At 46.4% G+C, this 23,426-nt stretch overlaps 1 protein-coding gene across 1 annotated transcript; it reads right to left on the bottom strand.

Moving 5' to 3' along the window:
• Positions 1 to 254: 254 nt before the first annotated feature.
• Positions 255 to 23,426, bottom strand: CRY2 (cryptochrome circadian regulator 2). The gene is made up of 12 exons (XM_059819995.1): positions 23,233 to 23,426; positions 20,127 to 20,235; positions 16,434 to 16,576; positions 8,954 to 9,138; positions 7,524 to 7,612; positions 6,313 to 6,453; positions 5,514 to 5,825; positions 4,298 to 4,449; positions 3,944 to 4,146; positions 3,385 to 3,474; positions 2,726 to 2,867; positions 255 to 2,241 (listed from the first exon to the last, which is right to left on the bottom strand). The coding sequence occupies exons 1-11, from the start codon at positions 23,424 to 23,426 to the stop codon at positions 2,728 to 2,730; spliced, it is 1,758 nt and encodes a 585-aa protein (XP_059675978.1). The 3' UTR covers positions 255 to 2,241; positions 2,726 to 2,727.

The raw sequence follows: 23,426 nt of genomic DNA, 5'->3' as shown, positions 1-23,426 counted from the left end.
ACCCAAACTGCAGCTCTTCCAGGTGCCACCATCCACATCACAGACGCCAACAGAAACCTTGCAAATGCGATTTCCTTCTCACCCACAAAGTCTTAAGAGATCACTTAGGAGATTGTGCCTGTCCTCCCTTTGGCTCCTTACCCCCATGGATCCAGCCCCAAAAATGCCACTTACCAAATGAAATAACTTGGATGACAGTAAAGAGAGGGTTAAAGACATTTATGTATAAAAAAAAAGAGTCGTATTTACAGACCGTTGCCTACACATTAAATTCTCCAAATGACTGAAGTCACAATTTCTGTAACCTAAGCGTACAAAGTGCATGTCTTTCCCCTTTCTTCTCTCTGCAGCAGAAGACGGGGGGTAGGGTCTCTTTTTCTTTATACCCTTCTACCCTCAAGACAGTGGGAGCAAAGTCTGGGTCAGACTGAAGGAGACGAAACCTGTTGATTACTGGGTTATCCACCAGGCAGACTCTATGAATAGTAGTTTAGAAGAAAGTAAGTAAGGGCAGGAAAAGTGACTCTTGTTTACTTGGTCAGTCTGCCCAATGGATTCCCTTGGGAAAAGGAATCTAGGGTCAATGCCCCAGGGAGATCAGTGGGAAGGAAAGGTTATTCAGTTATTCAATAAATTAACTCACAGACCCAATTCAACCACTGCAGGTTTCCCAGATACATTTGAGTCAGTTTCTATTCACAGCCCCATTGCTCTGGGTTCAAACGTGGGCTCCAAAACTGATTATCCCGGAGTGGGAGACAGCTCCTGTGCTCCCAAGCTGTTAGTTGCATAAGCTCACATATAGCCCCACACTATCTGCGCCAGGCGGGGATGAAAGGTTTTGGACAGCAAATGAAAACAGTGCCAACAGCAGCCCATTGCACAGGATTAGCTACTCGATCTAATCCCTCTTGAAAACAGCCAAAAGAGAGGTTCTTCTGCAGTGCTACCCTCCCTTGCCCCCTTTTAGGTGGGAAGGCAAGCAGAGGTGCTCTGCCAGCACAGTGTTGAAATGACATGTAACAGGAGCAGGACAAGGAGTGTTATGGTTAAGAGCCAGGAAAGCTACACAATTGCCCTGCTAGACTACAAAGCACCAGTGTGAATGCAAATGGCAAGCAGCAGCAGTGTGCAGGGTATGAGGTACAGGAGTATACTGCGTAGAAACTTAGAACACAGATGCCAATACAGGAAAGAGCCAACATCCACACAGAACGGACAACAGACTGAGCCCAAGGAAGACTCACTTCAAGGAGCTGATGTGTAATACATCCCCCATCAGTCTGAGGCACTCCACAGGCTGCATACCAGACACCGGTCACTCCATTTGAGAGAGCTCTCACTCAAGGAAGGAAATGCTGTAGAGTGCAGGGCCCAGGTGTAGCTCCCTTATTATTTGGGCCAGCAAGCTTCTGGGAGACTGCTTTACTCATAGCAAGGCACGATCTTATGCTCTGAAGAATTCCTCCTTCTCTCAGAGTCTCCCCCCACCAGATGTGAAACTGCTCCGAAGCTGCCCGTTCCAGGCAACAGCACTATGGCTCACCTTACAGCAGTGAGGTTCTTCTACAGGGAAAGGTTTAAGTGCCTTTCAAGCGTACAGACAGTTGTATCTCTCTGTTCTCGTGCTACAGTTGTCCTTCATTTTGTTTCCATCCCACATGACTACCACCTTGACTTACTCAGAAAGAATTTACATCCCTGTCAGTCTAGCCTAATGAAACAAATACTGGGATTTTTCTGTTCTCTTGTAGGATGGGTACTCTATTTTTGACATTGTAGCAGCTTCCTTCTCAACTCCTACTATAATTTGAAATAATCTGTGCGCCACACTGCCTTGTACTAGTGATGAGAAAGGACGTTCATTATTTCTGAGGTGCGCAGATGCTGCTCCCTACATCACTGCATCAAGTTACATGCACCGAGCCATTGTCAGAAAAGATAGATACACCTGGGAGTGAACAAGTTGACAGAAGGCTCTTGCCCCCTTAAATGTGGGCAGATTTGGGGCATAGCTGAGAAGAGACATATTTGGCTCTTTGGAGACCAGAAAGCCAAATATTCCTAAGCACAAGTAACGCAGTGCCCTTCTGTGGCAGCTATTAGAATTACACATTTATATGAGACCCCAGATTTTCTGTTGCGGATCGCAACTTCCAGTCCCTCTGTGGTAGCCATCCCTCCTTCTCTGGTCACCTCTTCAGCGCTCTCACTCTTCACTGGCAAGGTGCTTGTCGCTGGCTGTAGGAGAAAGCAAAAGAGAGAATTTGCTTTGACCTCCCCCTCATACTGAAAAGTTGGCAGAACACATGACCAGCTCCTCCCTCCCGGGATCTGGAGCACTTCAGGCATATGACTGGACCCGCTTGCTCCCCTCCTCTAGCCTGCACCTTCAACACACGGGCAAACCTGGCTGCAAACTCACTCTGTGGAAGGCGAAGCAGCCTCACTAGAGCAAACCTACCAACAACTGTGCTCGGTGATTGTTCTAGTGACAGGGTACTGCTCTCTGCCGGACAACTGAGTTAACAGCTTGTCAAACAAAAGCAGAACAACCAGAGGGCAGACCACTGCCAAATTACAGGGCTATGGAATTATGGTTAGGAGCCACCTCCCTCCACAAGCGAGTCCATTTTGTGATTAAAATGCAGGGAGCAAAAGATTGAGCCTTACTAGCTGCCAGAACAAGGTAGTTTAGGCCCAGATCACACTAGGGACTACTCACAATCATAAACTCTTGCCAGGGATCTCTGGAGTGGGGAGACATGTCACTTTGGCTCGTTTGTACAGTTCTTCATTGCACAGCTCTTCTGCTCCCTCATGTTTGCGCTTTGGAGAAGCCTGGTCTGCTTGTGACAGCCTCATCGCTGCAGAGGAAGAAGAGTCATTGCAATGTTTCCTCTGCCTTTAGATCTCCTCACAAATGCACCCTAGCCTAACCTGCTACAGAACTGGGCGAAAGAATATGCAGTGCACAAGCACAGAGAGATGTTGCCACAACCTCTTTAAAACTTTAGAAAAAACTTTGTTAAAAGCATAATAATTAAGTCCCCAAGAACCAACAATAAAGCATCCTCCTTTGATGGAGGACAGCTTAATTATACCTGACTAGCCCTTCAGCGATCTGCACTTCTCCCTTAAGTGGCTGCATATGATCCCACACAAGCAATAGAAGATTCACTTTAATGAACTCCTATTCTTCAGCCCTTTTAGGAATGAAGGTTTGCTGGGGATGTCTGAAAAAAGCCTAAAGGAAGGTGAATGTGATCTAAGTTTTCCTAGCTACACACCCTCTTCTTATTAGAAAAGGATCTCTCTCTCCTGCCCATAGCCTTTAAGTCGACATGAAACTATCTCAGAAGCACACAAATAGCTCCAACTCACTTGTACTGGTGCTGCAGCCCTGCCCTGAAGCTGAGTCTGTGACCGGGCCACTGAGATCTTCCACACATGAAGGGACTGATGCCAGTAAACCTAGAGAAAGGCAAGAGGACCATAGTTAAGAAACAAAAAACACCTGGGGTGGGAGAAGCCTTTCACAAGGGAACACCTTAGTGATCACCAACCAGCACATCCACATCCCAAAGCAGGACGAGTTCAGAGCTGCGCTCACCCCGGGCTGGCCACAGACAGACACTGTTATCTAGCAGCATATTTCTTTAGGATGTTCTGCCTAGGTGAAGTGAAGACTGGGCCCACTGGTGGCGTATGGACGGTGCCGTGCCATCAACCAGCTCTCAAAATGAATCAAACTCTACTCTTAGCTGTCCAAGAGCTCAGTGTAGCTCTCCCTGGAAACTGATTCAGCAGCTTTGCAGGGACTGCTTCCTCTTGCACGCATTGGCCAGAGAGACAAGTGCTATCTATTTTAAATCATGACCCCTCCCTCCCACCATTTTATCTCCTATTAAAACCACAATCTTTTGCAATTGTTGGTACTTACAGAGCCCCCTATAGCGTGACAGCTGCTGGTAGATCTGCTTCATGCGTTCGATGTTCAGCCGGCTGGTCTCTGCGTGGTTCACCATGGGTTTGGGGTAGTCCACCCCAATGATGCACTTGGCTGCCTTCTGCACAGACTCTGGGGCATTCCATGGTTCGTAGATATATCGTGAGGGGAAGCCCTTTAGTTTGGGCAGATACCTCCTGCAACACAAGTAAAAAGATGCACAAACACCACTTACAAGTGCAGAAATGCAGCATTCATAATGCACAGGAAGTGCCAGGCACCTGACAGGTACTGAATGACTTAGGCTCACAGATCAATCAAGAAAGAAGCTCCAGTCACATCACTCACTTAACATAGTCACCACTGGGGTCTGTCCGACGTCCGAAGCCTACAGGGCAGTAACAGTGGAAGAACTGCTGGAAGAACGCACTGCATGAAAGCCACATCCAGCTGCCTGCATTTACGCTGAAATCTGCATCCAGCAACAGTTCATCAAATACCTGCAGCAATTAGAGGAAAAGGCAGTGAGAGCTTCCCCAGGCAGGGTTTTGTGGCAGGACCCAAGCTGCTATTTCAAATGGCAGGCACTGAGCTGTGAGAACAGCTCCTAGGAACCGGAGCAGCAGCAAAGAGGCGATCTGCTGGCTGAAGCCAGTTGGCTGGTCAATATATCTCACTTCCTGATGCTTTCACATAGGGAGGCACTGTCTGCTCATGCTGATAAAGTCCTGGCTTATCTCTCATGCAGCTACAGACTAAATCACTACCCTAGTGTTGCAGCAAGCCTCGGGTATCGATCCTAACCTGGGAGGTGTAACAAGTGCAAAGCACCAACCGTGGGAAGCAGGCAGATGCTGCACAGAAGAACAAGCACCAAAGCAAGAAGAAGGTCCCAGAGCACACTGCCACTGAGAGGCGGACAGGTTTCAGCAGTAACTCACTCACATCCATGCACAGACGCTGCGCTTTTAGCATCTGACCCTATGACGCACTTTCAGCTATGCTCTGCTTTGTCAGCTTTGTGACAAAGATGCCCCCTGCCTCCACTTTTTGCGTAGGGCAATATGTACACCAAGTAGCTTCCAGCTGTCTGGCCCTTCAGATGGCCCAAGAGGAGGGTCTTTTACCTCTTTCCTTGAGAGACTCTAGACTCAGATTTCACAGTCATGGAGCGTTCCCTGACCGGCACGGTGACGGATTATACAATGAGGAAAAAGGTCCAGTTGTAAAGTGACATTGAACTTGTAAAGAGAACAGATGGACTGAGAGAACTTTTACAAAAAAAATAAAAAAGCCCCCCAAATCCCAGTCTGTATTTACTAGTGGGTCCCACTAAGATTTAGTTATGGTTACTAGAGACTCTTGATACTGTTGGAGCCTCACGGTAGAAGGCAGAAAGAAGTCAGGCCGTTCGCAGGCCAAGAGCCTGCTAGCAAATCCTCTCTTCCACACAACTTTCACGTGTGAAGCAAAAGCCATACCTGTGTGCCCATCCTTGCAGCGAGTGCCAGGGAGACTGTTTTCCTTATGGCTTCCTGCAAGCCTCTGGAAATGCCAGACTCACCCTGACTCCTGACTCCCAGCTGATCCAGAGGTCGCCCCTGGTCAGGAAGCAGGCCACCGCGTGCCTGGCCAGATGGTGGATCCACCCTTCCTGTCTCAGTTGGGTCATGATTGCATCGATCCAAGGGAAGCCTGTCTTGCCCTCTGCCCACTTTGCCAAGGCTTCAGGGTTCCTGTCCCAGGGGATTTGGATGCAGATGGGGTTCCCCTCCATACGATCAAACTTCGGGTTGTTTGTGGCTGCTGTATAGAAAAACTCCCGCCACAGAAGCTGTCCGTACAGAGAGAGGGGGGGCGTGCTGTTCCGCTTTACCTGTGGAGGAAGAAACAAGGGTATTTGCAAGCAGGGGAGGACTGGCTTCGTTAAGCTGAGCTGTAAGCCACCCATGCATTTATACACAATTCCCAAGTCAGTTACTGACAACTGCCATAAAGGAGCTCAGTTCCTTCACCAGAAACCCCAAGTAGTAAAGTTAGTGCTGCTTTTAGCTCGCTCAGTATACTGAACAAGAGACTTGAACGACTCAAAACTAACAGCAAAAAGCTCTACACAGCTCATGACAAAGGAGTCTAGGTTGAAGAACAGGGTACCGGCAGATTTAAGGTTTGCTCAACTATATACGGGAGAATCACTCTTCCTCACCCAAGAGCCTCTTCTGCAGTAGCAGCAAGCTTAGCCCAACAGTCAAACACAAGTGAGGCAACAGTAACTTTCGCACCTGTTCTGGCACACTGTCTGGGAACCAGCATCATGCTATGCTCAAAACCAGCCTGCTCTCCAGATGAACCTTTTGTCTTACCTTCTTATACAGCTCCCAGAGACGATAGTAAAACAAGCGGCAGGACAAGCAGCCAAAACGCAGGTAGGGACTGAGTCCTGTAGGGCTGGCCAGCAACGAATTGGCGTTCATCCTTGGTCTTTCGTAATTTGCAACCCATGCCTAGACATATTCAGGAGAAATGAGCCAAAAAAACCCCAAATTTGTGGGACACTGTTAAGGGCAGGCTTCTGTGCAGGTGGTGAGGCCACTCAGGTCTGACAGCAGACTCTCTTCTATTTACCTCCAACCACTGCTGGGAGAGATCTCAAGTGGGCAATCCCAACCCCCACACCCCATTCAAGAAATGCAAAACCTTTGCTCCAGGATTTAAACCAGTTAGTCATTTTGGCCAGGAAAAGGACTAAATTTGCTTTGCATGCAGGAGCTAATAACCCTGAGACTCCTAGGGACACAAGCTAATGCAATTGTTTATGTCCAGGTACGTCTATCTCATTTCACACACTAAACAAGAAAATTGGGGAAATTCAGATCTTTTTGTGGAGTATTATGCTGATGGTTTATTCCCCCTTCAGCACAAGAATTTATGCTTTGATCTCTACAACTGCCACCAAGCCACCCAGCATTCATTAAAAAGATACAAACTGGTTAAAATTGAGTCATGCCTCTGCAGCTGGATGATCTTTCATTACTCTGAAATTGTTTGTCTTGCGCATTATAATCAAGAACACATGCCCCATAGAAAAAATTTGAGTATTTCAGCAAGAGGCTCAAGGAATGCCAACCAGTGAGACAACATATTAACAGGCTGATGTACAAGGGGAAGGCATTCTTTCACGAGCATGTACTCACACGAGTACCTCAGCTAAAGGCAAATCAAGACCACGTGCAGTGTGCAGGAGGGACTGAGCAACTTACATGAGTTTCCAAGTTTGCACGCCTCTAAAGGAAACTGAAGGGTAGAAACAAGGAAGAGAATCCTACGTGCTTCAAACAGCAGCATAATTACTATACAGCTCTACTTCTTTGGGTCTAAGGAAGCCCAGGAGCTCCCTGCTCCACACACAACCCAAGATCACAGGAGTACTCTAATAATACCAAACACCCCTTCCAGAGGTGAATGCTGCGACCGTTGCTAGGAAGAGCAGGGAAACAGAGCAATGGCCAATGCTCAGCATTTTTCATTTGGAGGCACAACCTGCAGGAATCACCACTTAAATAGCAGGGGTTACCTTTCTTTCCAAATGTTTATCCAGCCGTGCCAAGGCTTCTGTCTCCCCTCCTTGCCAAACTGCAGGGGCAAGACCATCCGTAGGAAAGCCTGAGGGAAAGAACTTTGTAAGATTTGAAGCCACACCTAGACAAAGGGTATAGATGGGATTAAGCATTAGTAACAGCAAGACACTACACACTGCAGTTGCCTAACATAGCTTACTCGCTCCTCTAGTCCTTCTACAGCAGGCAAATCACATGGAACATGGGGAGAGCCTGCTCACGACACTGCACTACAAGGGCCTCTCCCTGCAATGCTTCAGGCAGCCTTCTGGAGACTTTTCCAATCACTCATATACCAGCACTCTCTCTTCTGTGTCAGTGCTACCCACAGGGCTCTTCTCCAAAGGCCACAGCAGCTGGCAAAGAAACATCTGCTCCACATCTCTGCCTTACAAAATACCTTGCCATGGACACCAGCAGCTCACTAGAGTGCCTGGCTACTCCTCATGAGTCTCCTATTCTGCTGAAAGCGGGTGCTGGGGAAGGCATTGGATTAGTGCTGAAGAACTAATGCAAAAGGGGCAGTAATAATGCAGTTGCCCTGCACTGCTCTGGGCTGACAGAGGAGCCTCCCCTGGCGGCAAGCAGAGCAGTGTAAGGTTGCAGGCAGTCTCACATCAAGCCAGACAATAACAGAAGCAGATCTACCCAGGACTGCAACCCTTGGGATACTCCTGTTGTGAAGACCTCTGCTTTTACATGACTGCTGAAACTGTGCCTTAAGGTACAGGATGACACTCCTATAAATTTGGTATGGAGCCTCCAGTCACACATGCAGGCAGTATTCTGCATTAATTCTTTCTTCCCTTGTGTTAAGAGTCACTTCCCTGATGTAGGCCTTGCATTCCTCGTGCCTCAACTCTCTATTCACCCTCCTTCTTCAAGAAAAATACAGGACCATAAGGCATAGCAGGACGACTGAAAGAAGCTTCTGTAATATCTCTTGCCTTGCTAAGCTCCCAAATTGGTGCTGCTTGGCAATAACTGAATGAAATGATCTAAGCCTGGTACACAGTTAGTTTACCTCTTCAGGTCTGTTACACAACGTGTCAGAGATGGCAGTAGGAGGAAAGCAGCTGGCAAGGACACGAGACACCGATATAGTGGTTACATGCTCAGTACAGCAGAGAACATAAGGACAGATGCAGAGCGTTTCAGAGCAATGCTAAAGGGGACGCTGTGCATCGACAGTAGTGCAAGGGACAGCAGTCTATTTTCACGAGGTCCAGCACTTGCTGGAAACATTAGGCTGCTCCTTTAGCTAGAGGCAGCCCATGTCAGATGAGAACACTGGAGTTGTCCTGGGCACGTGCCAGCCATCAGAAACAGTTTCACTAGATCCTGTTTCAGCTGGTAGTTAACCCTTGCCTTTGCTCTCGACACATACCCAGCTCTTCCAGGGATGGGACCCCATACACATCATCATGGTTCTCCTGGATGTCCACTTTACACGCCTCCATCTGATGGCTCATTACAGTGCTCACCGGCTTCTTGGGGAGCTCCATACGGCTGATGATAGCCTGGAAACGCTTGTAGGTGAGGGGTGGCTTGTGGCCATTCAGCTCAATTATTCTGTAGACAAAATAAGCAAGGTGAAACAACACAGCCTTGCTACCACGGAAGACACAAGGAAATGACAGCCAAACTGCATTCCGCTATCTCTGCTCAGGATAGCCTTTCACTTTGGATACAGAAATCCTTATAGACCTACCTTCCACTTGATGCATCCCTCAAAGGGATATTAAAACCAAACAAACAAAACCCCAAAACACATCAGAAAATGAAACCCCACATACTAATTCATTTCCATGGGGGGAAAAAAAAAACCAGCTCCAGCTGAATCAGGCTTAGCATCACCTCTCTCTCTCTGAGCTCTTCATCAGACCACTGTATGAAATCTCAATCTGACTACTGCCTTTCTGTCTCCTCAAGATGGCAAATCCCAGACCTGCATCTGTTCTCCTGACACCCTGTGATATCCTAACCTGATTCTGACCTTACTTCCTCCCCATCTGACACAAAAAGTCCCAGCCTGTTTGTGACCCCTCCCCCACCTATCTCAGGTGAGACAAATCCCAGTTTGCCTCATTCCTCCCTCCCCACGATCAGAGAAATCACCATCCTCCCCCATGCCATAACATCATAAGTAGACCTGTCTCATGCTATTCACCTGTGTCAGATCACACTACGGAAAAGACAGCCACAGTTCCCCATTCCTCTACTTCGCTAAGCATCCACAGCCTGCTAGGGCCATGCAGTCTTACTTTTTCCGGGACAGAGAGCTTTGAGAAGCCCCCTGGGCGAGGTAAGCTTCCCTAGGGTGAAAGATGCCATTTTTAACCCCCTCTCCGGCAGGGAGAGGAAGGAGTTAACAGCAAAGCAGACAGCACAGGGATCGCCAGCATTACATAAAGTTGAGGCAGCCAACCCCGCAGCTCACACAGAGCCGCAGCAGAGCAGCCTTCCCCACCCATCACAGTCAACAGCTTATGCAAGCGGCTGGGCTTAAAGCCCAGGCTTTCGGCGGACGCCATGTGCCTTCCCTTCCCCCCGAAGCCGCACGTGTAGCGAGGAGGAGCCACATGCCGGCCCCGGGCCTTCCCCGGCCCTGAGCCCGTCCTCACGTGTGCTCCGCAGTGACCCAGCTTCCCCGCGCTGCCGAGCGGCGGCGAGGCGGGGGGCCGGCCCCGCGCCGCACCTCCCGCTGCCGCCGCCTCCATCTAGGCCAGGCGCCGAGCAGGGGCCCCGGCCTCCCGCGCCCTGCCAGCCGAGGGACGGGGAGCCTTTCAAACAGGCAGCTCGGTGGCAGAGGTTAAAAATGAAGCCTCCTGCAGTTTCCTCCCGGTCTTCTGCTTGGAGGTGGTAAACGCGGGGAGAAAGAGACGCTAATGAACAGGACAGGGAGGGAGAGCTATCGGGATGTGCGCACAGTGCAACACCCCGTGCGTTTTTAGAGCGAGGCTATAAACATGATCACAGTGTGGGCACAGCACTCTCTGCCACCCCTCCAAGCAAGTGCATTGAGGGCAGCCTTACAAGCAACATATTCTGTCCTGTACCTTCATACCAGAGAGCATCTCCTCTGCGTTCACGCACACACTTCTTGGCCAGCCATCTCTGCGTACCACCCCAGAGACAGTAAGAGATCACGGACACTCATGAACACTACCCACCACAATCTTCTCTGTGGCTTGCTCTGAGCACTGGGGCCCCCAAACAAGCCCATCGGTTCACAGAGATCCCCAGAAAATCAGCATTGCCGCTGGAAGAGAAGCGAGGCGTTTCCAGTTACAGCACTCCAGAGGGTCTCTCTCGTTTCCAGAGCAGTTCAGTGCTTGGAAGCAAAAACGTGACAAAGCTGCACGGTGTTTGCCCTGAGGTGCTTGGGATGGCGGCAGGGAAGCCACTTCTTTAATGCTGCTTCTTTTTTCAGTTCTTTTCCACAGATCTGCTGAGTCTGTAGCTCAGTCTGAGATCCACATTATTATACCACCACCCAGATCCACAGCTAAAACTTCTGTGAACAGACAGCTACTTGGAGCAAATCGCTGTGACTTGCAGGGGGATGCCAGTGTCTATATTTGACATCCTCAAGAACCTGAATATGAGTGAAGTTACTGGTACAGCTCCTAAATTCCTAAACAGACAAGTATTGGATCTGGGACACAAATCTTTAAGAGAGAGGACTAGGACAATTTGCACATTTCACAGCACCTGGCACTGGCATTATGCAACAGAACTTGAACCTTTCACAATACTGCCATGAAAAGAAGTATCAAATATTGGGCATTGTACAATATTGGATATTATATGATACATACTGGGTATTGTAGTGCTGTTCAGCCTCCTGTACAAACATTTGTACAACAAGCCCCCCAAGCAGGAGTCCTTTCCTTCCTCCTACTGTCCTTCTAACCCAGGCAGTACAGTCTCAACAGGACTTTCCCAGATGACAGAAAAAGGGAGGACCCTCCCCAGGATTTAATACTCCTATTTCATCTGACTGCCCCAGCACAACTCTCAGACTACACATGGCAGTTATTCTTCTAGTCTTGAAGCGGAACAGAGAAGAGCAGAATCACTGTATTCATTATACAAAACCTAACCTGGTGTTAGTGAGCACACATGAAAATGGCTGTGCTACCAGACTAGCACTAGACTGCCCAATGCTACCTGACAGTAGTTCCTGGATGCTGGAAGTTACGAGGGTCTTTTTGACTGTCAGCCACACAGTCACACTTTACCTCAAGTAAACAGGCAATCAAAACCTGACCAAACGTAGTCTGGTGCTGCTAGAATGATAAGGTATCCTACAGCCAGTCACCCGTGACAGCAGAGTGTTGGCAGACTTCGAATGCACACCCCCACAGGGGACAGCTTCTGACTCACATCTCCACAGCAGTGGCCCAGCAGGATGGCTACCGGGCTAGGGAAAGCTGCTCGCCTCAAAAACCTGACACCTCAGCTCGCTTGCAAATGACAGGGCCCGGTTCTGGCAAGGGACTGAATGTGCTCCCCCCTGGTTCCTCAGGCGAGGAAGAGCTGGCTGCCAGCACTCAGCAAGCATGCTGCTCAACAACGCACCTCACTACCAATTCACGCAGACTATTTAGTTAGCCTCGCCAGCTTATGCAATTGCTCTGATCTAAATCCTCCAGAGCCCCAGAGAGCTTGTGTAGGGCTACGCATCCATAAGACAAGGGGTATTTCTACAGATTCAAAGAGGAGATGGAGAGATAACCACACAACAGACTCTGGACAAAGGACGAACAATTCAACTTCTGCAGAATCACACACACGAGCATATGAAAGATGAAGTAGTAACTTGATGACAGGCTAAGTATCAGTGCAGGGGGAAAACACCTGACACCAGAGCACCACACAAGATAGACAAGGATAACAAGATCTGGCAGGCAGAAGTTTGACTTAACCTTCTTAGATGGAAACAAACCCCTTTTTTGGCATAGCGTAATTACGAATTGCAGAACCACCAAGGTATGCGCGCTTCCCCAGTGCTTGGTTCCTTTAAGTTAGTACGTGCTCCTATTAAAGCACATTTAACTATCATTTCAGCCTTAGGCTAGAATATTTGAGGAAAAGCTGCTCCTGATGCATGCTACAAACATACAAGCTCAGAGTGTTCTTTTCTGACCTAAACCACTCCCCCTGAATAACCCAGGCCTGCTCAGGATTACGGAAACCATAATGCTGACCATCAGCAAGCAGACTACAGAGGATTTAGATCCTAAGGAGGAGAAAACGGGCAGATCCAGAGAAGGGACAAAACAACCTGTCAGCTGGAAGTTGTCAGGCAGAATAATTGTCAAGTAAACGCTTTGAGCAGGCTAAGCTGATACACAAGCCTGTCTGACTTCTACAATCTGAACATCGCTAATCTTGACTGGGAATTCCTAGATTTTCTTAGGAGTATTTTCCAGCACCGATGCTGATTTTCTATACCCCTCTCCTTGTTTTGGGGGAGAGGAGGGGAAAGATGCTCTGATAATCACACAGCTCTGCTGGCTGTGCTAACAAGGAGCATATTGTAATCTTCCTACTGGGCAGAACTGGTCAAATTCACAAGTTAACTGAACAGGCTCTTTGTAAATGTTTAAAAGGAGCTGGTGGTGGTGGTACCGGCAATATGCAGGGGACAAGAGAAGGACTGCTGGGATCATTTATGTAGAAGCGAAAGATTAGTCTAAACTGTTCAAAACCAGGCCTGACAATCTTGTTGGAAACTTGATTAAAGAAAGATGAGAAGTAGGACACTACTTCCAGGTTACTAATTATGCAGGAAAAACAGTAGGCTGAGCAGAGGGACAACACATACCATGAGTTAAAAGACTGGGTAACACGACTGGAGAGCGATATACTCTGCGAGAGACTTCCAAGAGAAATACAATATTAGAACTGTATTACCACCTGCTGAGAAATCTCAGCGATGCCAAGAACCAGGAAATGTCAGAGTAACTGGAGACTTCAGCTGCCTCCCTGCAGACTGGGTAGCTGTCACACCTTGCTGCCTGCCAAAACCCAATTTTCTAGTTGCCATGAATAACTGCTCCACGGAACAATTAATCAGGAACCCACAAGGAAAGGCAATTCGTGATTTGGTCTTAGGCAGTGCTAGGGTATAGCTGAAAATGTTAGTTATCACCTGCCTGCTCTAACCGTGACTTTGGCATGCATCAATTTAACATCCTTCGAGGAGCAACAATACCATAATGGCTTTTATTTCAAGGAGAGAAATGCTTAAAAATAAGGAAGTGTGCTAAGCAAAAAGAACAAGCTGAGACATGAAACTCTGACAGGCAACACAGAAATGATTTGAAGATGATGCTGGCGAAAAAAATTCAACAAACGCACACAAACCACCAAAAAAGATTTCAGAAAGATCACAAAAGTCAAAACAATTAAAGAATAGCATCAAAGATAATAGAAGGCAAAATCCTTCAGAAAAATGAAGGCCAAATAAAGACAGAAAAACCCGAACTGGTAGGTTAAATTAAAAGCCACAAAAGCAGCCTCCTTGCACCTCCCAACCCAAATAAAAGTTTGAGAAACCTTTTAAAAAAAACCATAAGTAGTAAAAAAAAAAAAAAAAAAAAAAAATCCCTTTACAGACACTCCAGGATATTTATAGGGCCAAGAGGTGATCACGTCATAAAAAAAGCAGAGACTGTAACACCACATCAAAACCCCCGTGCATTTAGTTTGGCACTTGTATTCACTGTGGAGGTATTTGGGCAGGCTGTCACTCTGAATCTCTTTAAGGAAATGTATCAGGAGATGCCATAGACTGGGAGGTCAGGAAGGAACGCCACGAAACAAAGCTATGCTTGAACAGCAACAGCTTGCTGGGACCGGCAAGCATTCACCCAGGAGTTGTAAAGGACAGCAAGAAATACCCAAACTAATAGCTGCTGCATGTAACACTTGCCTTAAAACTGCCCGAATACTATGAGGAAAAAAGAGCAAATACGACTCCAGATTTAAAAAGCATTTCAAGGGCATCAGAGGGATGACAGAATAGAAAGTTTGATACGTACATTAGGCAGATGGATAGAAAATACTAATGGAATCAGTGAATGCATGGGTATATGCAATATGCTGGCGGGTTAATTTGGCCTTGGTAAAGGGAAGTTGTGCCTCAACAATCTATTAGTGACATTCGAGCCTGGGGCAAGGGAGATTCAGTTGATGTACTCTACCTAGATTTTCAGAAGCCATCTGACTAGATCCCAGACTGAAATTTTTTAAAGAAATCACGATAAATTGGGATAAAGGAAAAGGTCCCTGCAGACAGAAAATTCTGAGATACAGGACAGAGTAGGAATCCATTTTTCCAACAGAAGGAGAAATCCTACACAGAGCTGAGCTAGGGCTTGTGCTGCTCAACATTATTCATAAATTATCTGGGAAGGGACAAAAAAAAGAGCATGATGATTGACGCAAGAAGCTATCTGGGATAGCTAAAAATGAAAGGCAACTTAAAAATTTCCCTATACACCACACGACCAGCTGACAAAAATATCAGATGAAATGCAGCGTTGGTCATGTTGTTTCTCCATATGCAAGGCTATGCATCTTAAACTTACTTATATAGCAGCAGCCTCTCAAAAAGCTATGACCATTCTGGAAGGAAGCCCTGAGACATCAGTTTAGTGTTTAGTGGCACTCAGAAAGAGCAAAAAGAATGCTAGCGACTATTAGGAGAAGACAGGAAACATTACAGCACTGTACAAATCCAAGTCGCTCCTACATTTTGAACACTAGCTACAGTTTTGACCACTGCTCTCCACCTCTAGAAATACCCAGAACTATAAAGAAAGGTGACAGAAAGGATATGGAACAGATTCCACCTGAAAACTTAAGTAAACTAGGACTCTCCACCTTGAAAAAGACAAAGATGACATGAAGAAGGATGTAAGGGGCATTGACATTGAAGGGGTGAGGATGTAGTAAGTATTCATGGTCTCTTCTAATGCAAAAATTCAAAAGCAGTGTCTGCTCACAAGACAGGTTCAAAAAGAATCGCCCTCGCTCCAAAAACAAACGTTTCCACACAGCATGTGCTAACTGCAAAGCTCCTTCCCATAGGAAATTATGGATACTAAAAGATTTGTAGGAGGAAATCTACATTCAGCACTACGGGCACAAGTCATCCAAAAAAAAAAAAACACCAACCAAAAGGCAAGGAAAAAAGCAAGCGACCTGTAAGAACAGTACTGAAACATGGTTGAAGTTGAAGTCAAGCATACCTTAGAGTCTTAGCTGTAAGACTGTCTCCACTGTTTAAGGAAATCATAAATATATGAAGATCATACATGTAAGTAAACATACAAAACTAAACGTAAAGGCAAGGCTCCCCCATAGCAAATATACAACAAAGACAAGGCATTCAGGTTTTAGAATAAGGTAAGTTTGCCCCAATCTACCTTGTTCTACTCCTTCCAGCTGTCCTGGCGCATCCATCAGTTAAAAGCCCTGCCTTCATAACCTGTTTGAGACAACAGCTCAACTATCTTTATTACAACGGAGCAAAAAAAGTAGTCCAGGCAGTGAGGACATGCTCAAGGAGACCAATCAACAGGACACAGCTGAGCAACTTAAATGACTGTCAAATACAGTTTAATAAGCTTGAGATAACATCTTTCTGTACATTCACGTCACTGTCAGCACTTTGACGTGCTCTAATCAAAACTGCGAGTGCGCAGAGTAATCCTGTTGACACCTTCTAGGCTCACACAGGATGACAGTGATCAACATATAGTGATCAGCGTAATGGAGGAGACTGAAGTCTTCCCAGACGTGACAATCCCAGCCTAGCCCAGGCAGGACCTCTGCCCTTGCTCTCCCCGTACCTGTCCAGGTCATAGAGGGTGTGGGAGTTCTCTATCACCACCTCCACACCAGCCTCCTTGGCCAGTTTGACGATAGCTGCATCCCTCTCCTTACCAAATGGCTCCGAGTCGTATTCAAAGGTGAGACGGGTCACTCCCCATTCCTGCAAGAAACACAATATACACAGCTGTCAAACAGAAGACTCTTTCTAAGCAGCACAATTATGAATGAGGACATCAGAATTCCTGGCCAGTGTTAAGTCCTGGAAGCTCAGAGAGGGTTCCTGAAGTCGAGATAACCGAAGAATCAGCAGTTTTATCAGCTCTAGCAAACCTCACATCTGCTATGCAAATTCCCATATGTCAGGTTTAAAACACATAAGATAAGGTTTGAGTTCTTCTCTATTAATGTTCTTAGGTTATAGCTCAGTCCCCATGCCTAACAACACCTTGTTTTGTTGCACATGCTGTCCAAAAGTAATCCTACCATCCTGTTCCAGCATTTGCAGAGAAAGCATTTCAGAGAACTCTTTCAATACAAGTTCTGCTCAAAAAAATGTATTTTTATGTGGAGACTATCATTAAGTAAAACCAATACACTCTAGATTTTTTCCAATGTCTCTTTAAAGCCATCACATAACAGAGGACCAATGACCAACCCAAACAGCAAAAAACAGGGTAGTGAGAAATGCAGGACAAAGGATGGCAACAGAGTGAAACTTTCTGGTCAGCACAGTAGAGTATGATACTGCAGTTCAGATTTAAATTAAAGTTCTACCTTTGGGGAGTTATTTCACGCTAGTCATGCCATGCACCTATTCTGTATCTTCACACCTTTAATAGATCCCTCACAGACTACATGGAATAGGCCTTATGAAATAGCATTCAGCCTCTTCCAGGCTTTTCCAGAGCACAGTTTGCTCTCAAAGACTATGGCCTAGTTTTCCTAAGAAAATGAGTCCTGTGAGAAGAGGTTTAATGGTTTCCACAGCGACCCTCCCGAGACATCCATCTAGCAGAGCAGCAGTCCACAGATTTGTTTAGCAAACACTTCAGCCAAACACAGCCAGAAATCTATAGAGACACTTAAAAAAACCCTCACACAACTAAGATGTGAACCACATTCTCCAAGTGAGGCAGTCTAAGTCACCTCTGTACATACAGGACTTTTCCACCTCGGAACCAGAACAAAAACAAAGCGCAAAGAACAGATGTAATTAGTTCACTGAAGACCATTAAAAAATAATGCCAAAGATGGGGAAGGGATTTTAGACGCAGGAAACAACTGTACAAGCCCCCTTCTTTTCTGAACTTTCAGATTCAATCCTAAAATTAATATTAGGAAGAACAGAGAACTAAAATAATCGTGTACCACTGAATGTACATCTCAGAGAGGTCCTCCACTCCTTTTTCAAAATAAGAACATGACAGCATCCATAACTCAAAGCAGGGGTCAAACAGACATGTTCCAGGACCTGCCCTGCCCCTATGTGATTTAACAGCTTAATTTTAAGCTTTATTTTCTTTCATAAGGAAGACAGTATCAGCTGGAAGGCTTGGAAAAGATGGCTTTGGTCCTGGAAGAAACATACATTACTGCCTTGAAAGAAAGGAACGGAATAAAAAAAAATAAAATTTAAGGCTAACAGGTATTTTAGGTAAGAATACAAAACTTCAAATTCAGGTATTTCCTACAGTTTTGAGAAGCCCACCACTCTATGTGCTATAGTAGCACACATGAAGCAGAGCACAACCAACCAGAAAACAGTAAATGGTATGATGATAAATTGCTGCAGATATACAAAAGAAAAGTCATGACTGACTTGTCTTTTAGTATCTAGCCTAGAGCAAAGAAAAACTGTAGGGGAAAAAAACCCCACACCAAAGGGATTGTGAGCAAACTTGAGTGAACAAACGACACACTTTGCTTTGATAGAAAAGGTAAAATTACAGATGTTTGTTCAGAGGAGGTAAAACAAAAAACCTCTGCAAAGGTGAACAGAGAGCTAACAAGTACACTTGTCCTCATGATATCCATGCATAATAGTGCCTTTGCAGCGACTGTTATCAACAACATCGGTCAGCTACTGGCAGCAAGAGCAGAAATTATATTAGATCTAAGTGTTGCATTACCACATGTGACATAACTCTCCTCTCCACAATAGCTGACAGCAAGGCATGAGCTGCTGCTAATTCACTGTTCAGTGCAGCAGCTCTGGAGAGGCCTGAATTCCCATGAAAGCCATACATTTACCATAGACTAGCATAAAAAAACCCCCACATTCTTTTCACCTCTGTTACAGCACATGTAAGATATTCATCAACTCACCTGCCCAGGCAAAACAGACTGAAGCAAAAAGCAGGTCTGGCTGATTCCACAAGCATCTCTCAAACCTCACATTCTGCCAACTACTTTCTGTTCTTTGACCAAAGCAGGCATTTTTCTGTAACAAAGTTTTTTAGTTCGAGGTATCCACAGGATAATTAAAAAGGAGGGCATGGACTCCTACTAGCCAGAACTTATTTGCAGATCAAAAGATAAAAATAACCCAGACTCTGAAAAAGCTAAAAGCGGCACATAGTTTGTGTCATGTGTTAAGCTGCAGAAGCCAAAATAAATACCAGTGCCCCTCCTGACCTGCATAGTCCGATTCGCCTCCGCAGTACTGCCCTCCTCCAGAAAATACACATCAGAATCATTTACAGCAGGACGGTAAAGATTCAAGTTTACCTCTCCCTTCTCAGCAGCTGGTCTATAGCAGGCTTTGGGGACACTAGTTCTGTCAACCGTATCTACGGTACAGTCCACATGACAAACCCAACTCGTAAGACTATTGCGAACCATGTTTTTTTCCTTTAGCTTTGTCACTCTAGCAAAGACACCATCAAAAAGCTTCAAAGACAAGGGGAAATACAATCTTAGAGCAGGACAGAGAAGCATGATACTGCTTAAGGAACTTTGATACTCAAGGAGATGCTCTTGCCAGCCCCGTCTCTCTCACAAGTTGCAGCACTGACATATCACTTTAGAAATGTATACCATTAATCCATCACTGACCACTGAGGTCACTGCATATTCCACCATCCTGAATGGTACATCAGCAGGAAGCTTGGACCCAGGCTGTATTCTGCTGTTGAGCTGACTAAACTACAGCCTTGAACAGAAGACAAAAAGGAAGGTCAGCTAACATAAAAGCTTCTGAGTTTTGAAATTTTAACACAAAGCCCTATTTGCAATTCACATACAGATCAATATGCTTTTTCAGTTGTTTGTAAAGGTGTACGGACATAGCAGTCTTCCTGAGTAAAGGCTGCAGGAAGAAAATGGCCAGTAGGGAAGAAGCTCTCAACACAGAAGAGTCAGCGTGTTACAGTGCAACCCCGTGAGATCTGACTTACAGAAACAAAGGTAAAGACCACCATCCAAAAAGAGAAGCTCAAGCACCCTCGTACTAGGTTACACCCTACTACTAGATTTTTTTGTAAGTCTGAGTTCAAGAGTGTATCTGGCTCCCAAGCTGGCCCTTATGCATAGTAGTTAAAGTTAGTTGTAGTTAAAGAGCAGAGTTTGTTATAGTGAAGAATTAGTTATAGTTAAAGAGAAGACGAGGGGATCTCCAACAACTAGCAAATCATTAGTGAGTGAAAACAAGGATAGCACCAGGACATCAGTTTTTCTTTGCTATGCTCCAGAAAATTACTTTATTCTCTTACTTTAAAGAGTCTTGGGAAGACATCTGTTGGCTGCCCTCGCACAACAAACAAGCGAGAGTTGAGTTTCCTTAAACTGTTGTCCAGATCTTCCAGAGATTGAAGCAGGAATCTGCAGAGAAGAAACAACAGCAGTTAGTGTCGGTCAGTCCGGTTCAGCTAAGTGTCAAACGAGGAGAATTTGCATGGAACTTCAGCAAACCTGCATCACCAAATCAAACTGAAAGTTAGGACAAGAAACAGAAAACAGGAATTCGTATTAATCCCTGGCCTGTCTACCAACTGCTATGGATTGCAGCACCAGCCAGCTCCCAGCCATTCATATGCATGTTCTGCTTGTCCAGATGTAAGAGGTTTCCAGGATTTTCTTCTTCCTGCAACCCCCTTCCCATGTTCTCTCTCAGAGCTGGCAGCAGCCCCCTGCCAACTGCTCTCTCCACATTACGACATGGAGAAAAGCATAAACAATATAATTCACTACAGTATATTCTTTCATGGGTTCTGGGGCAGGAGGGATTTTGCATATGAAGTAGAAAGATGTTGATACACTACTCCAAGGAAAGTAATGAATAACTACAAGAACCATGCAAGTTTTACAGTTCTGGCTACAAATAGGCAATGTCACAGCAGAGGAATGTGCAATCCCTAGCTCAGCAGTAGCACGAGACTGAGCACCAAGATCTCCCAAGGCAAGAATTACCTGTACTTAGAACAGTTGCAAACAGAACTGCAATTTATCTTCCACCATGAAGATGCAAAGATGCGAGCATGCCAAGACATTAATCTACTCCCTCTGACCCCAAAACTGTAAAAAAGCATTTAAGCGCTTTTTGCATTTAATGATGTGTCTTACTGACCCCCCACTATGCTATAAAACACCAAATGTAACATCTTTGCTTTCACAGTCACACGTCACCCCATCTGCACCGTAACTTCACTTTTTTTTGTCTAACTCTGCAAAAACCACCAGCTTTAAAACTTTAATCTCTGCGACAGCACATGGCACTGCTGGCAAACTCGCAACCCTTTGCAAGTGAGCCTGCCAACCTCTACCTCTCCTTCATTCCTACACGTCCACTCTGCAGTCTGACCTGCAAGACATGAGTATCTGCATCAGCTCCCCTAAGACCACACACAGCTAATAGGAAAGCTAAGCTACAGTTGCCTTGCAAACTGGGTACTTCCTCTCTCCTCAACTGCACTGCCCATAATGTGAACTGCAAGCCTTGAGAGAGAACAAGCTCCCTCTGCACTTACTGAGGGAGAAAGGGACTTGGGGTTCATGGAAAGAAGGGCCCAGTATCACAGTACAGAAGACCCAGAACCAGGTCCGGGTAACCTGAACAAACCACTTCCCCACGCCCAGTCAACTTTCCATCTATTAAATAGGACTATCAACTTCCCAAGGTGTTATAAAAATTAAACAAGCGTTAGTCCTATATGGCTTACACATGCTGTGCAGTTAAATAATAAGGGATATGATAATGATAAATTTCATGGATGAAAAACTGATAATTGAAAATTGGTAATAATGATAAATTTCTGGGAGCTAGGTAAAACACAAACATTTGCTTTTGGAGCACAGAACTCCAAATACAAGTAATTGCATTAAAAAAATAGCAAAACAAAGCCAAGGTTCCCAATGGGAACCAATAGAACTCTGGAAATATAAGTAACTTGCTAATACCTTTTTGCCTAACAGCCAGTGGTGCTAATCTCTGATACCTGCAGTAGGTACACATCTCCAAGAAAACATTATTTTTTAAAAACTTCACCTGCTCATATATTCCATGACTACAGCATAAATAAAACAGCTACCTGCTTCCCTCCCTCCGCAATGTTGGTGGAAACAAACAAGGATTAAATGGATCAGGAATTAATCTTTTGGGGGCACTGCTTTCATTCTTCCAAATGAGGACAGTTAGCAACAACGGCAGCATGTGAAAGGCATTTCTGCCTGCTGCTGCCTGTAGAAAGTCTGGTCTATAGGAAGATCTCTTCAGGCTTGTAGGATATTAAGCGGTAACAGAATCCACAATTTTCTGTAATTTGAACACCTACGTTGCGGTAACTTCGGCACATTTACAATGTTTAAGCCATTCCCTGATGTGGGTTCTAGAAATGCTTAGAAATCACCCACACTACCCCATTCCTCTGTGATGAAGCTCAGGTGCACAGCAGAGGCAATCAGTTACAGCTACAGTTTCCCTAACCTTACACACACAGCCACGTGACATTTCAAAGAGCACTTAAAGGACTTTTAGCCAGGTGGCTGTCCTGTCCAGAACCCCTTGATGGGGTAGTGCGAGGGCAGGGGGAGATCTGCTTCACTTGTATGCAGGGGAATCTTGCAGAGAAGAATCCTTACCTGGATTGGGTTTCCAAATGTTCAGGCAGCTGAGACCTGACAGAATAGCATTATGTAATGTCACTGGCTACCAGTACATAAGGTCTTGCTCTCTGCACAGACACAACTCATCCCTTATATCTTCCCATTTGTAGAAAGGAAAAGTGCCCGAACAGCTACCTTCCTAGCAGCAGCTGAAGTTTATTTCCATAAAAATTTGGGGGATGGGAAGAAAGCAGGCATGCGCACATGCCTACGCACACTCGGCAGCCGAAGGGCAGAGGGAAGGCGTGGTGCGGTCACGCAGCTCTCAGCGTTCTTTGAGCTTGTCTCTGAATTCAGGAAAAAGCATTCCTGAAACGTCCATCGGTTGCTGCCCTCATACATTCAGCCAGCTTGTATGGAGACAGTCTAAGGACATTACATAAAGTTGAAGGCACCCTCCCACACAGTCAGGTAACACCGCTGTGAAAACCGTGGCGAGGCCAACCGGGGAAGGCAACCCCACTCCTGCACGGAGAGGGCCGGGGGGAGCAATAAGTGGACCGGGCCGGACAAGGCAGCGTGTGCTGCTCCCGCTGCTGCGGCGGCCTGACCGGCCCGGCCCGGCCGCTGCACCTAAGAGCGCTCCGACTGCCGCGGGAACCCTCCGCACCGCCAGTCCCGCCGCCCCCGCCCACACCTGGCGCGTCCCGAAGCCTGCCCGGTGCCCCCCGGGGCCACCCGCGGCCTGAGGGCCCAGCGCCTCCTCAGCCCACTCACCGCCAGCGGTTGATGCCCACGGCAGAGGAGGCGGCGAACCAGGGGTCCAGGATATAGATGCAACGGAGGGACGCGGCGTCACGTAGCGCTTCCTGCAGCGCCGGATTGTCGTGGAGGCGCAGCCCGCGGCGGAACCAATGCACCGAGCGGCAAAGAGCCGGGGCCGCGGCCGGGCCCGGAGCGGCCGCCGCCAT

This window comes from Gavia stellata, chromosome 7 (assembly GCF_030936135.1).
Source record: "Gavia stellata isolate bGavSte3 chromosome 7, bGavSte3.hap2, whole genome shotgun sequence".
NCBI lineage: Eukaryota > Metazoa > Chordata > Aves > Gaviiformes > Gaviidae > Gavia > Gavia stellata.
Note: the sequence above shows the minus strand (reverse complement) of the source record. Positions and strands in the feature narration are given on the sequence as shown.

Coding starts and splice junctions, on each gene's coding strand:
- CRY2 (XM_059819995.1), bottom strand. CDS start 23,426: ATGGCGGCGGCCGCTCCGGGCCCGGCCGCGGCCCCGGCTCTTTGCCGC. Junction 16,577..20,126: donor TCTTCCCAAGACTCTTTAAA/GTAAGAGAATAA, acceptor TGTTTCTTGCAG/GAATGGGGAGTGACCCGTCT. Junction 2,868..3,384: donor GGGCTGCAGCACCAGTACAA/GTGAGTTGGAGC, acceptor CTTCCTCTGCAG/CGATGAGGCTGTCACAAGCA.